This window comes from Chroicocephalus ridibundus, chromosome 1 (genome assembly GCF_963924245.1).
Source record: "Chroicocephalus ridibundus chromosome 1, bChrRid1.1, whole genome shotgun sequence".
NCBI classification, from domain to species: Eukaryota; Metazoa; Chordata; class Aves; order Charadriiformes; family Laridae; genus Chroicocephalus; species Chroicocephalus ridibundus.
The window spans coordinates 60,910,858-60,927,604 of record NC_086284.1 but is presented as its reverse complement, the minus strand read 5'-3'; the positions used below and the strand labels follow the sequence as shown (position 1 = coordinate 60,927,604).

General features: G+C 38.2%; 1 protein-coding gene across 4 annotated transcripts in view; it reads right to left on the bottom strand.

Annotated features, from left to right (window-relative positions):
- UBAC2 (UBA domain containing 2) overlaps positions 1–16,747 on the bottom strand; it is a 103,372-nt gene that overhangs the window by 26,083 nt on the left and 60,542 nt on the right. For all 4 annotated transcript variants that reach the window (XM_063336941.1, XM_063336931.1, XM_063336925.1 and 1 more), the window contains exons 5-6: positions 9,757–9,880; positions 7,813–7,860 (exon numbers count right to left, since the gene is read on the bottom strand). In XM_063336941.1, coding sequence (XP_063193011.1) covers positions 7,813–7,860; positions 9,757–9,880 — 172 coding nt within the window. The remainder of the gene's footprint in view (positions 1–7,812; positions 7,861–9,756; positions 9,881–16,747) is intronic.

Below are 16,747 nucleotides of genomic sequence, written 5' to 3'. Positions count from 1 at the left end.
TAACTTGTGACCTAAGGATAGGTTCCCACGGGTCTCTGCTAGAGCTCTGCAGGTGATCGTTATCATATTGTTAACCAAACCTCTTTACATGAAAGATCATGACTGGATTTATCTTCCCCAACGTAGACATCTGTAATTTAAAAGCCTACATATAAGCTGCTTGTTTAAAGTTTATTTCATAGTCAACAGAGAGAAAGAGGCACTGTTAAGATGTGACTCATCCTATGGCAGATGTCTCCAAAGTACACACACAGCTGAATTACTCTCACGGATTCCCTCTCTAAACAATGGTAACGTTGCAGCCATGATGGTGTTCATGTATAGGCTAGAAAAACTTGACAGAAGCAATCTACCTCTTACTGAACCAGTTGGCACAATTGACAAAGTAGACCAGATTTTGGGCTCACAAACTCTTCCTCAAATCTGAGAGAGAAGCTGAAGACTTTGAAGTGAAATACAAATGGAAAACTAAAATCAAATTTTCTACAGGATCTCAGAAGCCGTGGATATAAAAGAGAAAGTATCTTCTGACACGTTACTACTTTCTCCCCTCCCTTCCCACTACTTACTTTCTCCTTCTTCCAGAATTGAAAATAATACGCATCTCTCTCCTCCCCAAACAATTACAACCTCACTTCCACACTAACATGCCCCGTGTGCCAGATGGATCAACTACTTTTCTTCCCAGAACCTTTACGTGATTGAGCAGTAAGTTGTCATGTGTTTCCATGTAGCTGTCTAGACATCAGCAAGGTGTTTAAGTTCCCACCACAAAGGAGATCAAGTCAATACAGTCAGTAGAATGTAGAAACATTCATCTCAAATTAAGCCACCTACAGTCACCCAACTGTAAACTGACCATTGCTCACACGTAGGTACCTCACGTTAATTTTGGGTGGGATACAGCACATCTGTTAGCTTACATATGGGTATCTGCACCTGTCCTAAAGTTAGGACAGACAAACAGACAATGCCTCTTTTTCATTCCCCAATCTCTGTTCTTCTGTTGCTTTCCCATTTCTTATTTCAGGCTATGCACTTCACAACCTATGTGCTGAGGTTGCCCGGAGAGGTGGTAGAGTGTCCATCCTTGGATGGAGATACTCAAAAGCCATCTGGGCTTTGTCCTGGGAAACCATCTCTAGGTGGCCCTGCTTGAGCAGGGTGTTAGACTAGATGTCAGTCCCAGTGATTCTATGATTCTGTGAACTGCCTTCCCACTTGGACTTTGGTAGGCAGTACTATGAGCAAAAGAGTATCACATCAGTTACACATAAAATATACGTTTTCATTTAGGAAAATACTTCAGCATATGCAGAATTTTTAGTAAGTGAGTAGTCTCACTGGTATTAGCAATACTACTGATACAAATATTGTAAAACCAATGCCAAATATTCAGAAATCACAATTCAAGTTCTGAAAAGTCACTACCTAGATTGTCTTAAAATCATAATCAGGTTTTATGGTTTTTGTTTGGTTGGGTTTTTTGTTGTGGGTTTTTAAATTATTATTATTTTTTAAAAAGTTTCCTTCATTATTTCTAAGCCTTTGGGATTTTCTTTTGGATTTTGAAGCAGTAGTTTGCTCAAGGATTAAAAACTTGTTTTACTACTAGGAAAACTGACATTCCCTCAAAACTCCTTACTTCTTGGGCTAGGACTTCAAGAAACACTGCCAAGAAAAAGAAGAAAAAAGAAAACAAATCAAAAGTGTTGGTTATACTTTCTGCATCTTTACAAACTTTCCTGAAAAAGAGCTGAGGTTATCCATAAAATCCAAAAAGGACTGGTGCTTTAATTGGAGTATTAGGTCTTGAAGTTGTATCCTGGTCAATATTTTCATTCACATCTTTTACACAATAAAACCTTTTGCTGCCGTTTTTAGAACATAATCCACAGTAATATGCAATATGATCTAGCTGCAGACTGAAGACCTCTATAGCACTTTGTTACACGGGTGTAGGTATGTACATAGGATCTTTGCTGACAGGCAAAACAGGACCCATGCAAGTGCTCTAGCCTGAGCTGGAAAGCCCAGCCCACGAAGTAGGTGCAGCAGGCACAGCTCTATACAGAGCAGCCCCGTGTATCTCCAGAGCAACAGCCATGGGGTGTTTAATGGGATTTCTCGATGGTGTGGTCAATGACACTGGGTAATCAGCTGAAAATGACATCTTGGCTCACCGCACCTTCGCACACGCTCAGCCTTAGCTGTACAGCCAGGGGCAGTTCCAACTCCAACCAGGCACACTCATTTCAAAACAGAAGCTTATGTACCAATTGCAGTTAAAGACAAGACAGCAGCAGCAAACCTTTAAATAATCTATGTTCTCAGATTTACTTAAATTTTCTTAGCTATTTCTTCTAAAAATTATGCTTCTTGCTACTGATAATGATAAAAATATGTTCCCCTGTGATCATCCAATGTTTCCACAAAACTAAAGACTTAAAAAAAAAAAAAATCAATGAGAAGGCTACAATATACTTATAAAACTATTTAAAGTTTAAAAGATACTGTTAGGGATACCCCCCCTTTTGTGTCAATTTTTCAAGTCAGAAATGCACTGTGAAGTAGTCTGTTACAAGGCTTTTGGGTGAAAACAAGCTGAAGATGAAAAAATAGCAATCAGAGGTTTTTTAAAGGCTATTAATGTTATTGTTAGTGCACTGGATTTTACTTTACACAGTAACAATGTTTAAAACAGTAACACATAATTTAATTATTTCTTAATATTGTTTTATTTATTTAATTCATACTTCTAATAAGTTTTGCTTTCACCATAGCTTTTCATAAATCCAAATTTAAAAGAATGAATTAAAAATGTGATTTCAGTTACTGCAAGTCATTGATTTTTATCTGTCCTGAAGTCCCAATTCAAATATTACTTGGCTATAAATCAACAGTGTATAAAACAACTAATGAATAGCCTTGATCTATTTTTTTAAATTATCCAAACTCATTCCTATTATACTGACCCTCTTCTGTGTCACCAAAACACTACCACAACACTACTACATTTAACTAGATATAAGTAGACTTATCTGAATCACCATTTATAATTACACAATTACAAAGAATTCAAGGAATATCATACTTTGATGTTGACTACAGATCTACAAAAGACTAAGTCTGGAGGACATCTTCGACTTACCCATATTAACGTGAGGATGAAGAAGGACGCATGGCAGGACATGAATGTGAAACCAACTGCATACTACATTATCAGGCTCTGATCAAAGATTCTCTTCAATAAAGTCAGCACGTATTTAATACTAATTTTACGCATGTAGAAGGCATGATATTTTAAGTGTGAATACTCCACTGGGGGGTAATACAAATGTTTCTATATTCCCTTCAAAACCTTTTTAAAAACAAAAATAATTCAGAGTAAGGACTGTTTAAAATCACTTAAGAAAGATGTGCAAGAGGAAGAACAACAAGAAAATCAACTATTCTTAGCTCTGATCTGATATAAACTACGTAATGTTATTTTTAACACAAGAACTAAAAAAATGAAAATCTGGTTTAAGTATTTTGGTCCCCAGCCCAATTACATCTTATCTTAAAAAGGCTGATGTATCATGGACGGGAATTCACTATAGCAAAAGGCTTCAGCCAAACAAATAGGAAACAGAAAGGATGAATAAAGTTTTTAACAAATAGAACTCAAAACAATCCAAAGTACACTCCTCGGCATTTAGCAAACAGATATCTGTAGTCTGTGTAAAACCAAGTTAGGAAATTCAAAATCATGAATAAAAACTAAGGCAGACAAAAATCAGAACTGAAATTAAAACTAAGCACTCAACGCTGAACTATCTTAGTCTTATCTAACTTACTTAAGTCTTTAAAGTACATGCTATAAATTACGGATTCTGTATAGATTTCCAATATCTGAAGTATAACAAGTGCAACTTTTCATACAACCTGAGAAAAGTAAATCACAGTGCAGTACAGAAATAATGCAGATTTTGCATTTTTTGCAAAAATTGATTTTGGCCTGGTGAGATCTGCAAAGTAAACAGGGTTTTACAAACTTCAGCGTTTGTGAGGTTAAGACAATTTCAGCTTCCTAAAGTTTGAACGGAACTCTACACAAGTTCAAGGCAGCTCACAGAAGACTTCATTCCAAATTTTGAACTTTATGCAATGCAGGTCACCTTGCAAACGAATGACACTAGATAAGAAGAGTCTACAACAGCAAAATCACAGAAAAGGCCTGAAAAATAACTTTCCCCGATGAAATACAGACCTAGCTACATGGTTAGCAGAAACCCTGGCATGTGATCTGTATGATGACAACATTATACTGATGAGCGGAGGGAAATGCATGTCCCCGTAGGCACATCTCATCTGCTGGTACCAACCTGAGCTTACTGCTTGAAGCAGGTATGCTGTAGCTATGCCTGAGTGAGCCTTGATGTGCCCCTCAAATTTCAATCCTGCAAGAGTATAGCAATGAGAAATGTAAGCTAAGAACCCAAGAGATTTTCAAGGGGGGAGTGGGGTGAGGAGGGGGGAAGGAGAGAAGATTGGTTGATATGTATGCGTCCAGGGAAACATTCAAGTGGATACCATTTCCTAAGGTGTTTTGACTGTTTTAAAGAAAAAAAAAAAAAAATAGTAGGGAAACTGTTTCTGGCCTTCACTAAACTGAGTGATATGCATCATATGGAAGCACTTCTGTAAACAACTATTGGAAGAATTTCTAGCTTAAAGTCAAATGGAAATCGTATGACTTGCATGATACATCTGCATCTCTAATATGAAGTTTCCTAATTTTATGACATAAAAAAACCCTTATCATAAGAAACAAATCTAGACTGTATGTACCAAGTACGGTATATTCCTGGCAAAACAAATCGCAAGAAACTAAACCAGCCTCATAAATTATAACAACATTACAGATTACTGATTACATCAGATTTGTGAATTTGTTTACAGTCTACTTCTTAAATTCTCCCTTTTTTGTGAATAAACATGTATTTAAGCAGCATGTTTTATACAACACACCAGCAACTGAAATTACCAGGCTGATACTGACATACCAAAAGAACAATAATTGAGAAGTACTCCAGTTTCATCTGAAGAGTAAGGAAGCTGCCTTTAAGAGTATGTTCCTATGCTGATTCAAAATTAGAGAGCTAGGAAGATACACCTTACGGCAAAGACAGACACAGCAGACCTTTTGTATTCCAGTAACAAAACTCGTGCTGTAATGTCAGTAACTGAGAACGATCCAGCGTCAAACTACAAATTGTCTAAAATCCCCTATCACCAGGCTCATTACATCATTGTCTACCTGCATACGTAGACTCATACACACATGCAAACACATACACAGGCACACATTTCTGTGATGATTGCATCGCTCAAAACCACTGAAAACAAGAACTCAAGGCAGTAGAATTCCCAGTTGCTGTACACCCTGCCTGGAATTCACAGGGAAGTCCAACAGCATTAGCGAGGATGAACACAGAAATCAATCTCCAGTGCCACATCTTATACCTGCAAAGTCAGATCGCATTTAGCGATTACACATTACATTACATTAATTGTTGATCACACATTAAACTATAAATTGTGAGAATTTAAATAAACCTAAACTGGGAACATGGTGAAGAGAAAGTGGAAACTGACAACAATTCAGAAACTGTGCCGGCACCGTCCATTTTAATTCTCTACATAAGCAGAAGTGCAACAAAAGCTAAATTGCAGAACAGCATCATATACAGTCATATGAGTGTCTAAGTGATCTTTAGAGCTAAAAATACACCGATGTGTCTAACAAGCAATGAACTAGTGACTAAATATCACACCTAGCTGACTTGACATTTCCTCAGCCTTTTTGTACAAATCCATGAAAATTTGATTCAACAAAGACATAGTATGCTAGAAAATGTGAAGAGCAGTAAGAATGACAAAAATACATAGGTTGTCAGAATGATTTACCATTGATTTGACAACCTACGTATTTCTGTAATTGTACGTATACATATGTTATCAAGTATCTACACTTGTAGTGCTAAAAGGTACCTTTATAGTGTTTCATACCCTTCTTCAGATTATTTAATATAACGTGCAACTTTACTCTTTTATCAAGTTTTCTCAAAAGATGCCAAATTATCATTTACAACAGAGGAGAAAAAGAGATTCCTATTCACAGAAGTGCGACAAATATGCTGTGCAAAAAACGGCTGAAATTCATAACCTGAACTTCTTTCCAAATTGTAGCACCTACTACGAAACAGCACAGTGCAGCTCTCTGCTTGCTGCAGAAAAAATTGAGACTGAAAACACATCATCATCGATGACTTAATTTACGCTGACTGAAGCAATATGAAAATTCAAATGATTTGTTTAAGCCTTCCTATGACACAGAGAAAGATCAATTTATTTCTATGGATTTAGACCTATGTAAAACATACTATCAACCCGCAATTAAAAAAATGTCATTTATGAAAAAGAATCCTAAGAAAGCTGCATTATACATCGGAATAAAACTGTTCATTAAAAGGGAATGAGAGAACCACATAATATATTTTGAAAAAAAAAAATTTGAGCCCTTTTTTTCTACGTCTGTTTAATCAAGTATACATACTGTTCCTGCCACCAGGAAAGAGAGAGTTAAAATGCCTTTCCTTTCCTTTCCTTCCCTTCCCTTCCCTCTCTAATGAACACCTGCTCAAAAGGAAGGGCTATTAAAAGAGCCAGAAGAGCAAGAGGAAGGGTAGTGCGTTTGGAGGAAGTCACAGGTCCTTAGGCGGGCACAGAGGCTTAGGCTGCTCTCCAGGAGAGAGAAATTCTGGTTTGTAAGCTGCACTGTTTGCATCGATATTTATGGTCAGACAAAACTCCTGAGCAGATTTCCCTATTTACTGCTCCGTCACTCCTGTTAGTTATCCTGCGAGCTCAGAATATTTTGGAACAGTCAATGCAAACGGTAAGAGCCCCAACTACTGAGTTATACCTGCAATATGTGAAGTGTCAACAGGCATTTCACCCTGAGCTCACTGCAAATTCAAATTAGTAGGTTCTAAATAGCAGGGGCACAATTTAAGTTCTTCTTAAGACTGCATCGACCTAACAATGAACTGCTTTGGAAGAGGTGGCACTTTCACTGTTGTAAAAGCAGACAGTATTTCGGGCCAAGAAATCAGAGTCTGAGCTCCTTCTAAGTTTGTAAAATTTTAAAAGCAGCTTATCAGTACCTCACAATCTGGAAGATTTAGTACAATCTGTTTTAGCACTAAGTGCCTTAGTGCTAAGAACAGAGTCAGATAGGAAAAAGACAGACCACACCTGACTTTATCTGACCAGTGTGAAGAAAGTGATTTTGCACTCTTAATGCCGTTGTCATAGTGAGAAACAGCTATATTACGGATGTCCTAGGAGAACAGCAAAACATAATTAAATTCTCAGGGCAGAATTGTTAAAAGCTGCTTCCTGGAATAAAACCTTTAGGCTTGCTGCAAACTGGGAAAAAAGAAATAAGGTAAACATTTCTACCATTTCCTCAATAGTCTCATTTACAGCTGTGGGCTTAAAGCTATATCCACGGCAGTAAAATTAATTTTAGAGGGTCAGAGAGCAGCAGCAGCTTGCAAACGTTAACCAGGACTTTTGTTGTCTATTTATCACTGGCCAGACAGTCAGTGCTTTACACCTTTGGACGTTAAAGATGAAAACTTCCTACTTACCATTACAAATAAAAACATTACTCAGTAAGTTCTGTTCCAAATATACCGCACTGATTGTATACATAACACAGTGCTTTAAGCAACACACGATTTTTAAAACAGTAAGACTTACCAATCCACTTAAGGCTAAAATCCAGATGTAGGAACCAGAGGTTAAGAGCTAGAAGACAAAAGCATTGATTTAAAATTTTAATTTTACATAGCTTTTGTTGTCTGAGCTACTACGTTGCAATATTATGCAGGCTATGTACTTATCATGACAACGGGAGAAGTCAGACATCTATTTCTGTGAAAATTCAGTTTAACATTAAAAAAGATGTAGTCCAGAAGTAGCAGAAGTGGAAAAAACACAGGGATCCAACACTTGTTCTCCTTCTACAGAACAATGCATTTTATTTTCATATAGCGTACTAACTATAACAGGATGTCAGTTATAGGCTGCACAGAAAAACAAGTCTGAAAGACAGACTGAAGCAAAGGAAATGACTCAGCAGCAACAGGAGAAGAGTTCCAAGCAGGGCAGGCAGTGCAAGTGAAGCTCTCAGAGGTACAGTCACGGAGAGAGTAAACGTGAGCATCAAAATTAAAGGAATTAAGTTCTCACCCAGTGGTATATTTGTCGACATGAAATCACAGAAACAGGTCGAAGTGAATTTTAAAAAAACATCCTGATAAGCCAAGAGGGCAACCCATTGTTTCTAGTAAAGTATGTGATTAATCACTTGGAGAAGGTTATTACCAACTGGGAAAACAGTCTGAAAATTAGACTGATACTGGTTACTAAAATAGTTCTGCATGATGCTGACTGGATCACGAGAACACCTTCCCTCTACACTTCTGACTATGGAAAAAGTGACTTGAGGTAAGGGCAGAGTTTACAAATGAGGAAAAAGCAAATGATTTTTCCCTCAGCCGCTGTGTGACGGCAGCAACCGTTCTGTACGCAGCAGGGAAAGATCCAGTGAAGATACAGTGATTAGTAAGAGCAATGATCTGTACCGGAGGCGGTGTGTGCATGAAAGCCAAAGGCAAAGGACACGTTGGAAAAGAGCTCAGACAATGCTATGGCTTTCCCAGAGACTGGAATAATAGTGATATTGATGGGTCTGGAAGACAGGAAACAAGTTTTCCATACGATCAAGACAACAAGGTTGCTGGAGCAGAAATGGAAGGAGTCCAAAGGCTGAACAGCAAACTGCATGAATGAAATGTTCGTGTGGAGCATGAGTCAATATTCTGAAACTGACCATTCATTCTAAAATACTCTCTACCGCACTTCACATAACTATGGTGCTTTCCATTGCTAGTGCTAGAGCTATTTTTGTGTCCCTGGAATATGTAATGAGTATAATTTCTCAAAAGTTTGCACATCTCCTGTTTCATAATTCAGGTTTGACATGAATGTCCATTCATTTCTAGGCTACTGGGTTTTTTTGTTCTTTTTTTCTGTATCAAGTACCTGTATTTTCCACTCATATTTAACATAATACTACATGATGTTGCTGTGCTCTACATTACACTATTTAAAATTACCTGTAACATGGTAATGCTTGATATACAAATAATATTTATTTATATAAAAGTGGAATTCAGCCAAAATCTTTATCATTTACCAGGAGTCTTAACATAGAAAAGTACTGTATTCTATAGCTTTGTTTGAGCTCTAACAGACAAGGGGAAAAAAACAAAACCAAGAATATAAGCAAATTAGAAAGGTGAAAGATAAATATGCCTTAGCATCAAGTTTCATCTGTTTTCATCTAGTTCACGTAGTTTACAAAAAAAAAAAAAATTATAGAGTTGTCTATTATATTTTCCTGTGCAAGACAATCAAGATAGAAGACACCAGAAAAATAGATCACTTGCCCACCATTTCAGCATACAGAAATGCATATTAGCAACACATGTTCTTCAGTGTTTTAGTTGATGGGACAGTCACTAGCTAAACACCCGTGGAATCATACACGTGGAAGCATCAAAATTCATAGACGAACATACAGAAATACTATTACATTAGTAATTCATTAAAAGATGAACAAGCAAGTACATACCATACCTGTAAACCCAGTATATAGACCAGTGTCTTGTTTGTGATAGAAAAGTGGCCTAATACTTGTGTCACCTGCACTCTTGGAATGGAGGAATAAAATGGTACGAACAGAGCAAACACAGGACCCAAGCTGCAAAAAGAAAGATAGAGATGGTTAATGAGAATGATAGTAGCAAAAGTAGCGTAAAGCAATCAAAAGTAATCAATCCTAAGTACAGAACTAACAAAATGTAATACCATCTTGCAAGCAAAGGTCTTTTTTGGTAAACAATGATTAGGTAACTTGTGGTGTTCAGGATAACAGATTCATTAGCAAATAATGAACCATTAGTCTTTGGCAAATATCCTTGCAAAGAAGAAACAGGTGACAAAAAGTATCTTATTTCCAAATGTTTAGGATCGGAGGCAGCGGAGAAGGCAACATATTTAGTCTAATAGCACACTGTTTCTATAAAATAAAATACAGCACACAAAAAGAACAGCAGTAGTCTCCCGCATCAGAACAAAACTCCTTTGATCCAAGCGGACAAAGGGTAAGGATTATATATATCCTAAAAGGTCATAGAAACCACTTCACTTATGAAGCTAAGCTTCATATTCACACAGGTTTAGGTGTTAGAGGACTGCCGACAGACTGCAGTATTTAAGATGGGAATACTGACAATTTGATTTAGTTCCCTTTGCCAGTGAATTCCATGGTCCTACAAATAACTAACTTTCTTTAGGGTCCTCACCTTAATCACAGCACAAGATGTTTATTAAGTTTCTAAACTCTTGTTGGAAGCAGTTTTGTAGAATTCATAACTCAAGCACCTTTTACAATGACCAGACACCTAGATTGAACCTCTGAACATAACCAGAGCATTTCACATGCCCAGATACAAAACCTGTGTTCTTCATGACAAAACATCCAGAAAACTAAACCATGTATTAAGAACAACAGGAGAGGCCACAGCAGAACCAATGCCAAAGGTGTGCGAGTGGGAGATTCTGGAAGAAAAATATTTCCTAGGATGGAGAAGGGGAAGATAATGAGGTCACTTCAGGTAGACACAATCTGCTCCACTGGTGGAGCTGCGGTGGTGGTGACCTGCAGGCAGCCAGCTGCAGGGGGAGGCTATCGGCAAAGTGCACGTCTTCTCCAGCCAAATCATCTGTGCTGCTTTGTGTCTGGCAGGTGCTGGATGCTGCACGGGGTAATTTTTCACTGCTCACCGGCTTATTAAAACTTTCAAGAGTTGCAGTTTCCACAGGCCTCTACACAAAAGGGACCTTATTATACTTGGCAGGAATTCTACAAACAGCACAAACCAGGACCTAAATAACTTGAAGCATTCACTCAAAAATACATTTCCCTTCAGGAAGAGCTACTGATAGGAGTAATACTGTGTGAGAAATGATGGTCTGAATATTAAAACTTTACATTTCATGAATAACTGCCAAATGCAACACCCACAGCTACGAAAAAACCCCTTCGAATATTATTTTTACTCGTTTAATGGTCTGTGGCTTAAGAGCATTTCATTATCATTTTGTTTGTTATATTTGAAATTCAGCTTGCTGAAAAGCTTCCTCTCTGAGGACTTAAATACAGTTTCATTATAGAAATATTTTTAGTATCATCTGTTTAACACAGTCAGATGCGCTTGGATGTATAGAGAATGCTAACTCAGGAACTACTGAAAAATGTTCAATTTTGCACAGAATCATTCTTACATAAACAAACCCCACGTGTATAAACACACACAACACATTCTTAAAATAAATTCAAATAATTTAAGTTGTAGGAGTTGATAGGCACAGCTACAAGAGTGCCACATAAAAAAATAATTCTTCATCAGAAGCGTTCCATTGTAGGCAACATTCACTGAAGTAAATCAGGTTTTGTAAATGAAGAGAAGAAAAACAAAGAAAAAATATCTTTAACCCTCCTAGAAAAGTAATTTTAAATTATTTCTTTCTACTCTTCACAAATTACCCAAGGGAGTACCAAAATTATGGCATGCTTTTCAGGTTTTATTCCTCCTGTGATAAATAGTGACTCAGACACAGAGATTTCACATGCAAAACTGCACTCAATCATAAGATGGGAAAGTACAAAAAGGAATTTCCCATGACTGCAAGTGCCTTTTTAAAAGAGATTAGAGAATGTTAAAAGGTTCTTTAAATGTTAATATTCACCATTAATGTCAACAGAGACCATAGAAAACATGACTCTGGTCCAGGGGAGTCACCCTTGTAATTCAAAGTCTAGTGTCTGACACTGCTTGGTACCCGACAATGCAGAGGAGCTGAAGGAAACCTAGTGATGGACCATTTCTCGTAAACCAGTAAGTTCATAGGCAGCAAAGATGTACGCCTCCAAAAACATTAGGTTTTGTTTTTTTAGACAGAGTTCACATCTAGTATAAATAGGTATTACACAAATATCCACTCAGGTACCTTTTTTTTAAATGTCCAAACTAGTGCCCTTCAAAATATTTTGTGAAACTCACTCCTACAAGTAAATCCACTGGATGAAAAGTGATTCCTATTAATTTAAAACTTTCACCCTCAACTGTCATTATAGAAGTCTGTATTTCTACTTGGAAAATGTCAGTTAATCTTTTCTGTTGCCTTCAGAATTTTCTATGCATTACTCATGCCTTGTTTTAGAGTACCTACATGGAAATGCTGCTCATGTATCGCAGGTCTTTCAGAGAAGTTATCTATGAAACAATACTAGAATATGACTGACACATTAAGGGACAGCCAAAGGGTGGCTAAGAAAAATGTGGACCCACTGTCTGGTGGAAAAAGGGACCTAGTGACTAAGGACATGAAAAAAGGCAAAGTATTGTTTGCCTTTTTTGCCTCAGTTTTCACGGGTTAGTTCTGCCCTCAGACCTCCCAGGGACCTGGGCCTCCTGCAGGACTGGAGCAACACCTGCTGTAAAGGAAGACAGTTAGGAAGCTCTTCAGCCCAACTGGCCATACAGGAGTCAGCGGGACCAGATGGGATGCACCTCAAGGTGCTGAGGCAGATGTCTGATGTTACTACTACTGAAACATTGTGGTGATCAGAGCAGGTTCCTGATGACTGGAAAAACGCAAATGTCATCTTTAAAGACGGCAAGAAGAGGATTCAGGTAGCTAGAAGCCTCAGCTCTGTCCCTGGGAAAGTTATACTGCAAATCTCCTAAAAGTGATTTCCAGCCACATGATGGACAAGGTGATTGCTAACAGCCCCTATGGATTTACCAAGAGTGACTCTGGTGCTGTGGACAAGAAAGTGGAAGGCAGCAAATGTTGTATGCTCAGACTTTAGGATGGCCTTTGACTCAATCTCCTCTTGTGTCCTTGAAGAAAATGTGGGAGATGAGGACTGGATAAGCAGACTTGAGGGAAACTGGCTACACTGCTGGGACTCAAAGGGATCTGACCAGCAATACAAAGTACAAGCGGCAGCTAGTTACTTGCAGTTTCCCTCAGGGATCCACACTGGGGCCAACTCTATTTATTGTCTTTATTAATGACCTGGATGACAGGACAGAGCGCGCTCTCAGCAAGTTGGTGAATGACATCATATTGGAGGGAGCAGTCAATACTTTGCAGAGCAGGGCCACATTCAAATACTCCTTGATGGGCTGGAGAAATGGGCTGACAGGAACCTTATGGAGTTCAAGAAAAGCAACTGTGGAGTCTTCCACCTGGATCAGAATAACCCTGTGCAATGGCATAGATATCATTGTGTCCACTTTTGGGCTCCTCGCTTCAAGAAAGGCATTGATATGGAGCAAGTCAAGCTGGGGATAATGATGATCCAGTACCGTACCAGGTTGCCCAGAGCTAGAATCTACATCCTCAGAGATACAGCCTGGACACACAGCCCTAAGGAACCTGTTCTTGGCAGACATGCTTTGAACCAGAGGGGAACTAGATGACCACCAGAGGTCCTGTCAAACTTAAGCTACTCCATTATTCTGAGAACAATCAAAGCCCTGTTCCTAAAGTTCATAATCACTAGAGGGACTTCTGTTCCTGTATTTCACTAGACAGGTACAAACATCCATCCATATACTGTAAATAAAAGGTCTTGTTCTTAACTCTTAATTATGCTAATTAATTGTTTGGTAACATATAGTCAGATTCAACATCTACAAGAAGAAAACATACTCTTATTGAAGGACTACTTCAGTTCTCTCTTTTCCTCTTATTTTTGCTTTTCCCCTCATCCCTTTTAATCTTCTTTCCTCTACTCTCTCTCCTTTTCCAGAGACCTTCGTCCTGGCCTTTTGTTCATTAAACTATGAGAATATCAGGAACATCCTTTCAAGTGCCATGATTAACTTCTACTGGAAACTTGAGATGTCTGTATGCAAAGACAGGCCATAGACACAAATACGTGCTGACTCTAAACTGAGTTTATGCCCACTTCACGTTTAGGAAGTTAATTTCAGGCATGTGGGTTAAAAAATAAAAATTTCAAACAAACCAGAAAACTCTAAAACCTGAAATATTAAATTCTAGAGTTTGAACACTGTATATGGACACCATGTCCATCCCAAAGGTGTACTGTAATAGCAGGCTCTGCAACAATTATGTCTTCATTTCAGAAAGCACGTTAAATTTCAACAGTCAGTGAAAAAGAAACACAGCAGACCAGATGAGAACATTCTATGTTGTATGAAGTGATGAGATAGGTTTTACACAGAGAAAAAAAACAACTTTAAGAAACAATAACCTTGACAAAAATAAAACCAGAGATGTAGATACTACTGGTAGAGAAGAAAGAATCAGGGGCAAGCACTTCTTATACGAGAAACCTGCTACTTAAAAGTTTAAAAAGGCGAATATTAAATGCAGATTAAAATAAAATATTTTAACAGAAGTAAATATATGCACAAAATACAGAAAAAATGGTTCCAAAATGTATGAGCAAATGCGTAGAAAGCTAAATGTTACTTCTGCAAAAATACCTGCTGTTGTCAATGGATGTTCTGTGGAATTAAACTTGCAGAAATAACCTGTTATTCTATTCAGAATGACTCACTGCACTTACTAACTGTGGTGCCGTATTTTTCTTCATAAAAGTTCGTCATAAAAACATCAACCTGACAAATGCACAACCACGTATTTTTGGGGGGGACTAAAAATATCAGTTATAAAAGCAGCTGCAGATAATACAGAGCATGTAAACAGTGTGCCTGTAATTTAAATTATGAAATTACTTCAGTGCACTGCATTCCTGCAGGCTGTCCAGATGCTGCCATATTACACTTCAGGTGCTAGCCTTTATTCTGAAAATATTAAACGTTCTCAATAACATCCCTTAAAATTAGGTAAATCCCTGCAATATGACCACCCTTGACAACTGGGATCCTCAGCTTGATGGACCCCAGGAGTAAAAGGAACCATCTATTGCTACACATGAGCATGACACCCCAGTGCCTGAGGCCTCTCAATACCAGCAAAAGCATTAGGGTACATTACCCATATATCTAACTGCCAATATTTCACAGGAATGCAGGAAGAAAGCAGGGGAAAAAAAATACAACAACAAAAAAAACAAGACAAAACTTGAAGTTGTGCATCTTGAGAGGAAAAGAACGGTTCCTCCTGTCCATGGATATCTCAGCAGAATCACTGCAACTTTGGGTTCATTAAAATAAGAGATGAACGAACACTTTACAATCCCCTCATGAAGACCGGAGTCAAGACACCCACAACTCCTAAAAAAAGCTTGAGTTTTTAATGCCAAGACCATTCAACAATTTATTCCGTAAACTGTTCAGCTCCATTGAGCTAATCCAGACCCCTCCTTTTCTGCTCGCTAGCATCTTTCTTCCGATTTCAGTTTTAATGTATTCATCATTAATAAGATGCTAGCATATATAATCATTATTCTTTAGCTTTTTCTAAAAAGATCAGTTAATGCTATCTCCCCCAAACTTTTGTTGTGCAAAGCTGCCTTATGGTACCCGACCATTGCTATTCTACCAGGCTGCTCCAACACGCAACATAAGATTTCTTCAGTTCGGCATTCACAATATACTGCCCGCAGGCAAGCAATTCCTGCAGACCATCAAAGAATTATTCAGCTTATAGCACTATGAAGATATTTTTATTTTTTATTTGTTTTAAATCAAGGCCCCTGTTCTTTATTTAACATATGATTAGCATGCTGCCATTCAAGTGAAGACCAAAGCATGGAGATACAGATGAAACCGAGGGAGTGGTATAGCAATGGCTGGCCAAACTCTGTGCCACAATTGAGTAGAGTATCACAGGGACAAGTACTTATCCTTAACTGGTAAGTTATTAATGTCAACTAGGGGTTACAGAGTCCGTTACCCCTGCTTACCTACTGACAGTTGCTGCTCTACATCAGATGTCTGCAGCGAGTGACTGATGGTGACAGCTTACCAGGTAGCTTTGCTTTCATGGCTGATCGCATTAACCAAACCAGAGTTTGAGCTCAGCAAGAGAGAGGAGTTTGCACCTTTCTAAAAGGCAGGGGCTTCCAGTGAATCCAATACTCAGCTAAATCTGGCACAGACACTGGAGATGGGCAGAAGACATATGAAGGCACAAGGAAACTTTGAAGGGATTTAGATTGTGGAGTATTTTGTTGAGGAGGTACAGTTCAAAAGCTGTATTGAAATTTTTAGTGTCCCAAGTTCATCTAAGCTTGGGTGCTTAATTGTGTCTTCTTCATCTAGATTAGCCCAACACATTTTATGTGGCCTCTACAGAGTAATCATGAATCACTGGTGATTCATCCTTTACTGTTCCTCTTACTCAAGTCACTTGAGGAATCATGTTTGTTCACAAAAAAAAGACAGGATTCAGCTGCAGGTTAGTTCTAGATACCTGACCTGTCTCACTGAAAACAAAAGGAGTTAGTTTGGGAAGGAAAGGCAGTTTCGCAGTTAAGAAACAGGCTGGCTGGCTTCATTTTCTGGTTGATCCAAAACATCCTGTGTAATTCAGAAGTCATTTCTTACCTTGGGTAGTA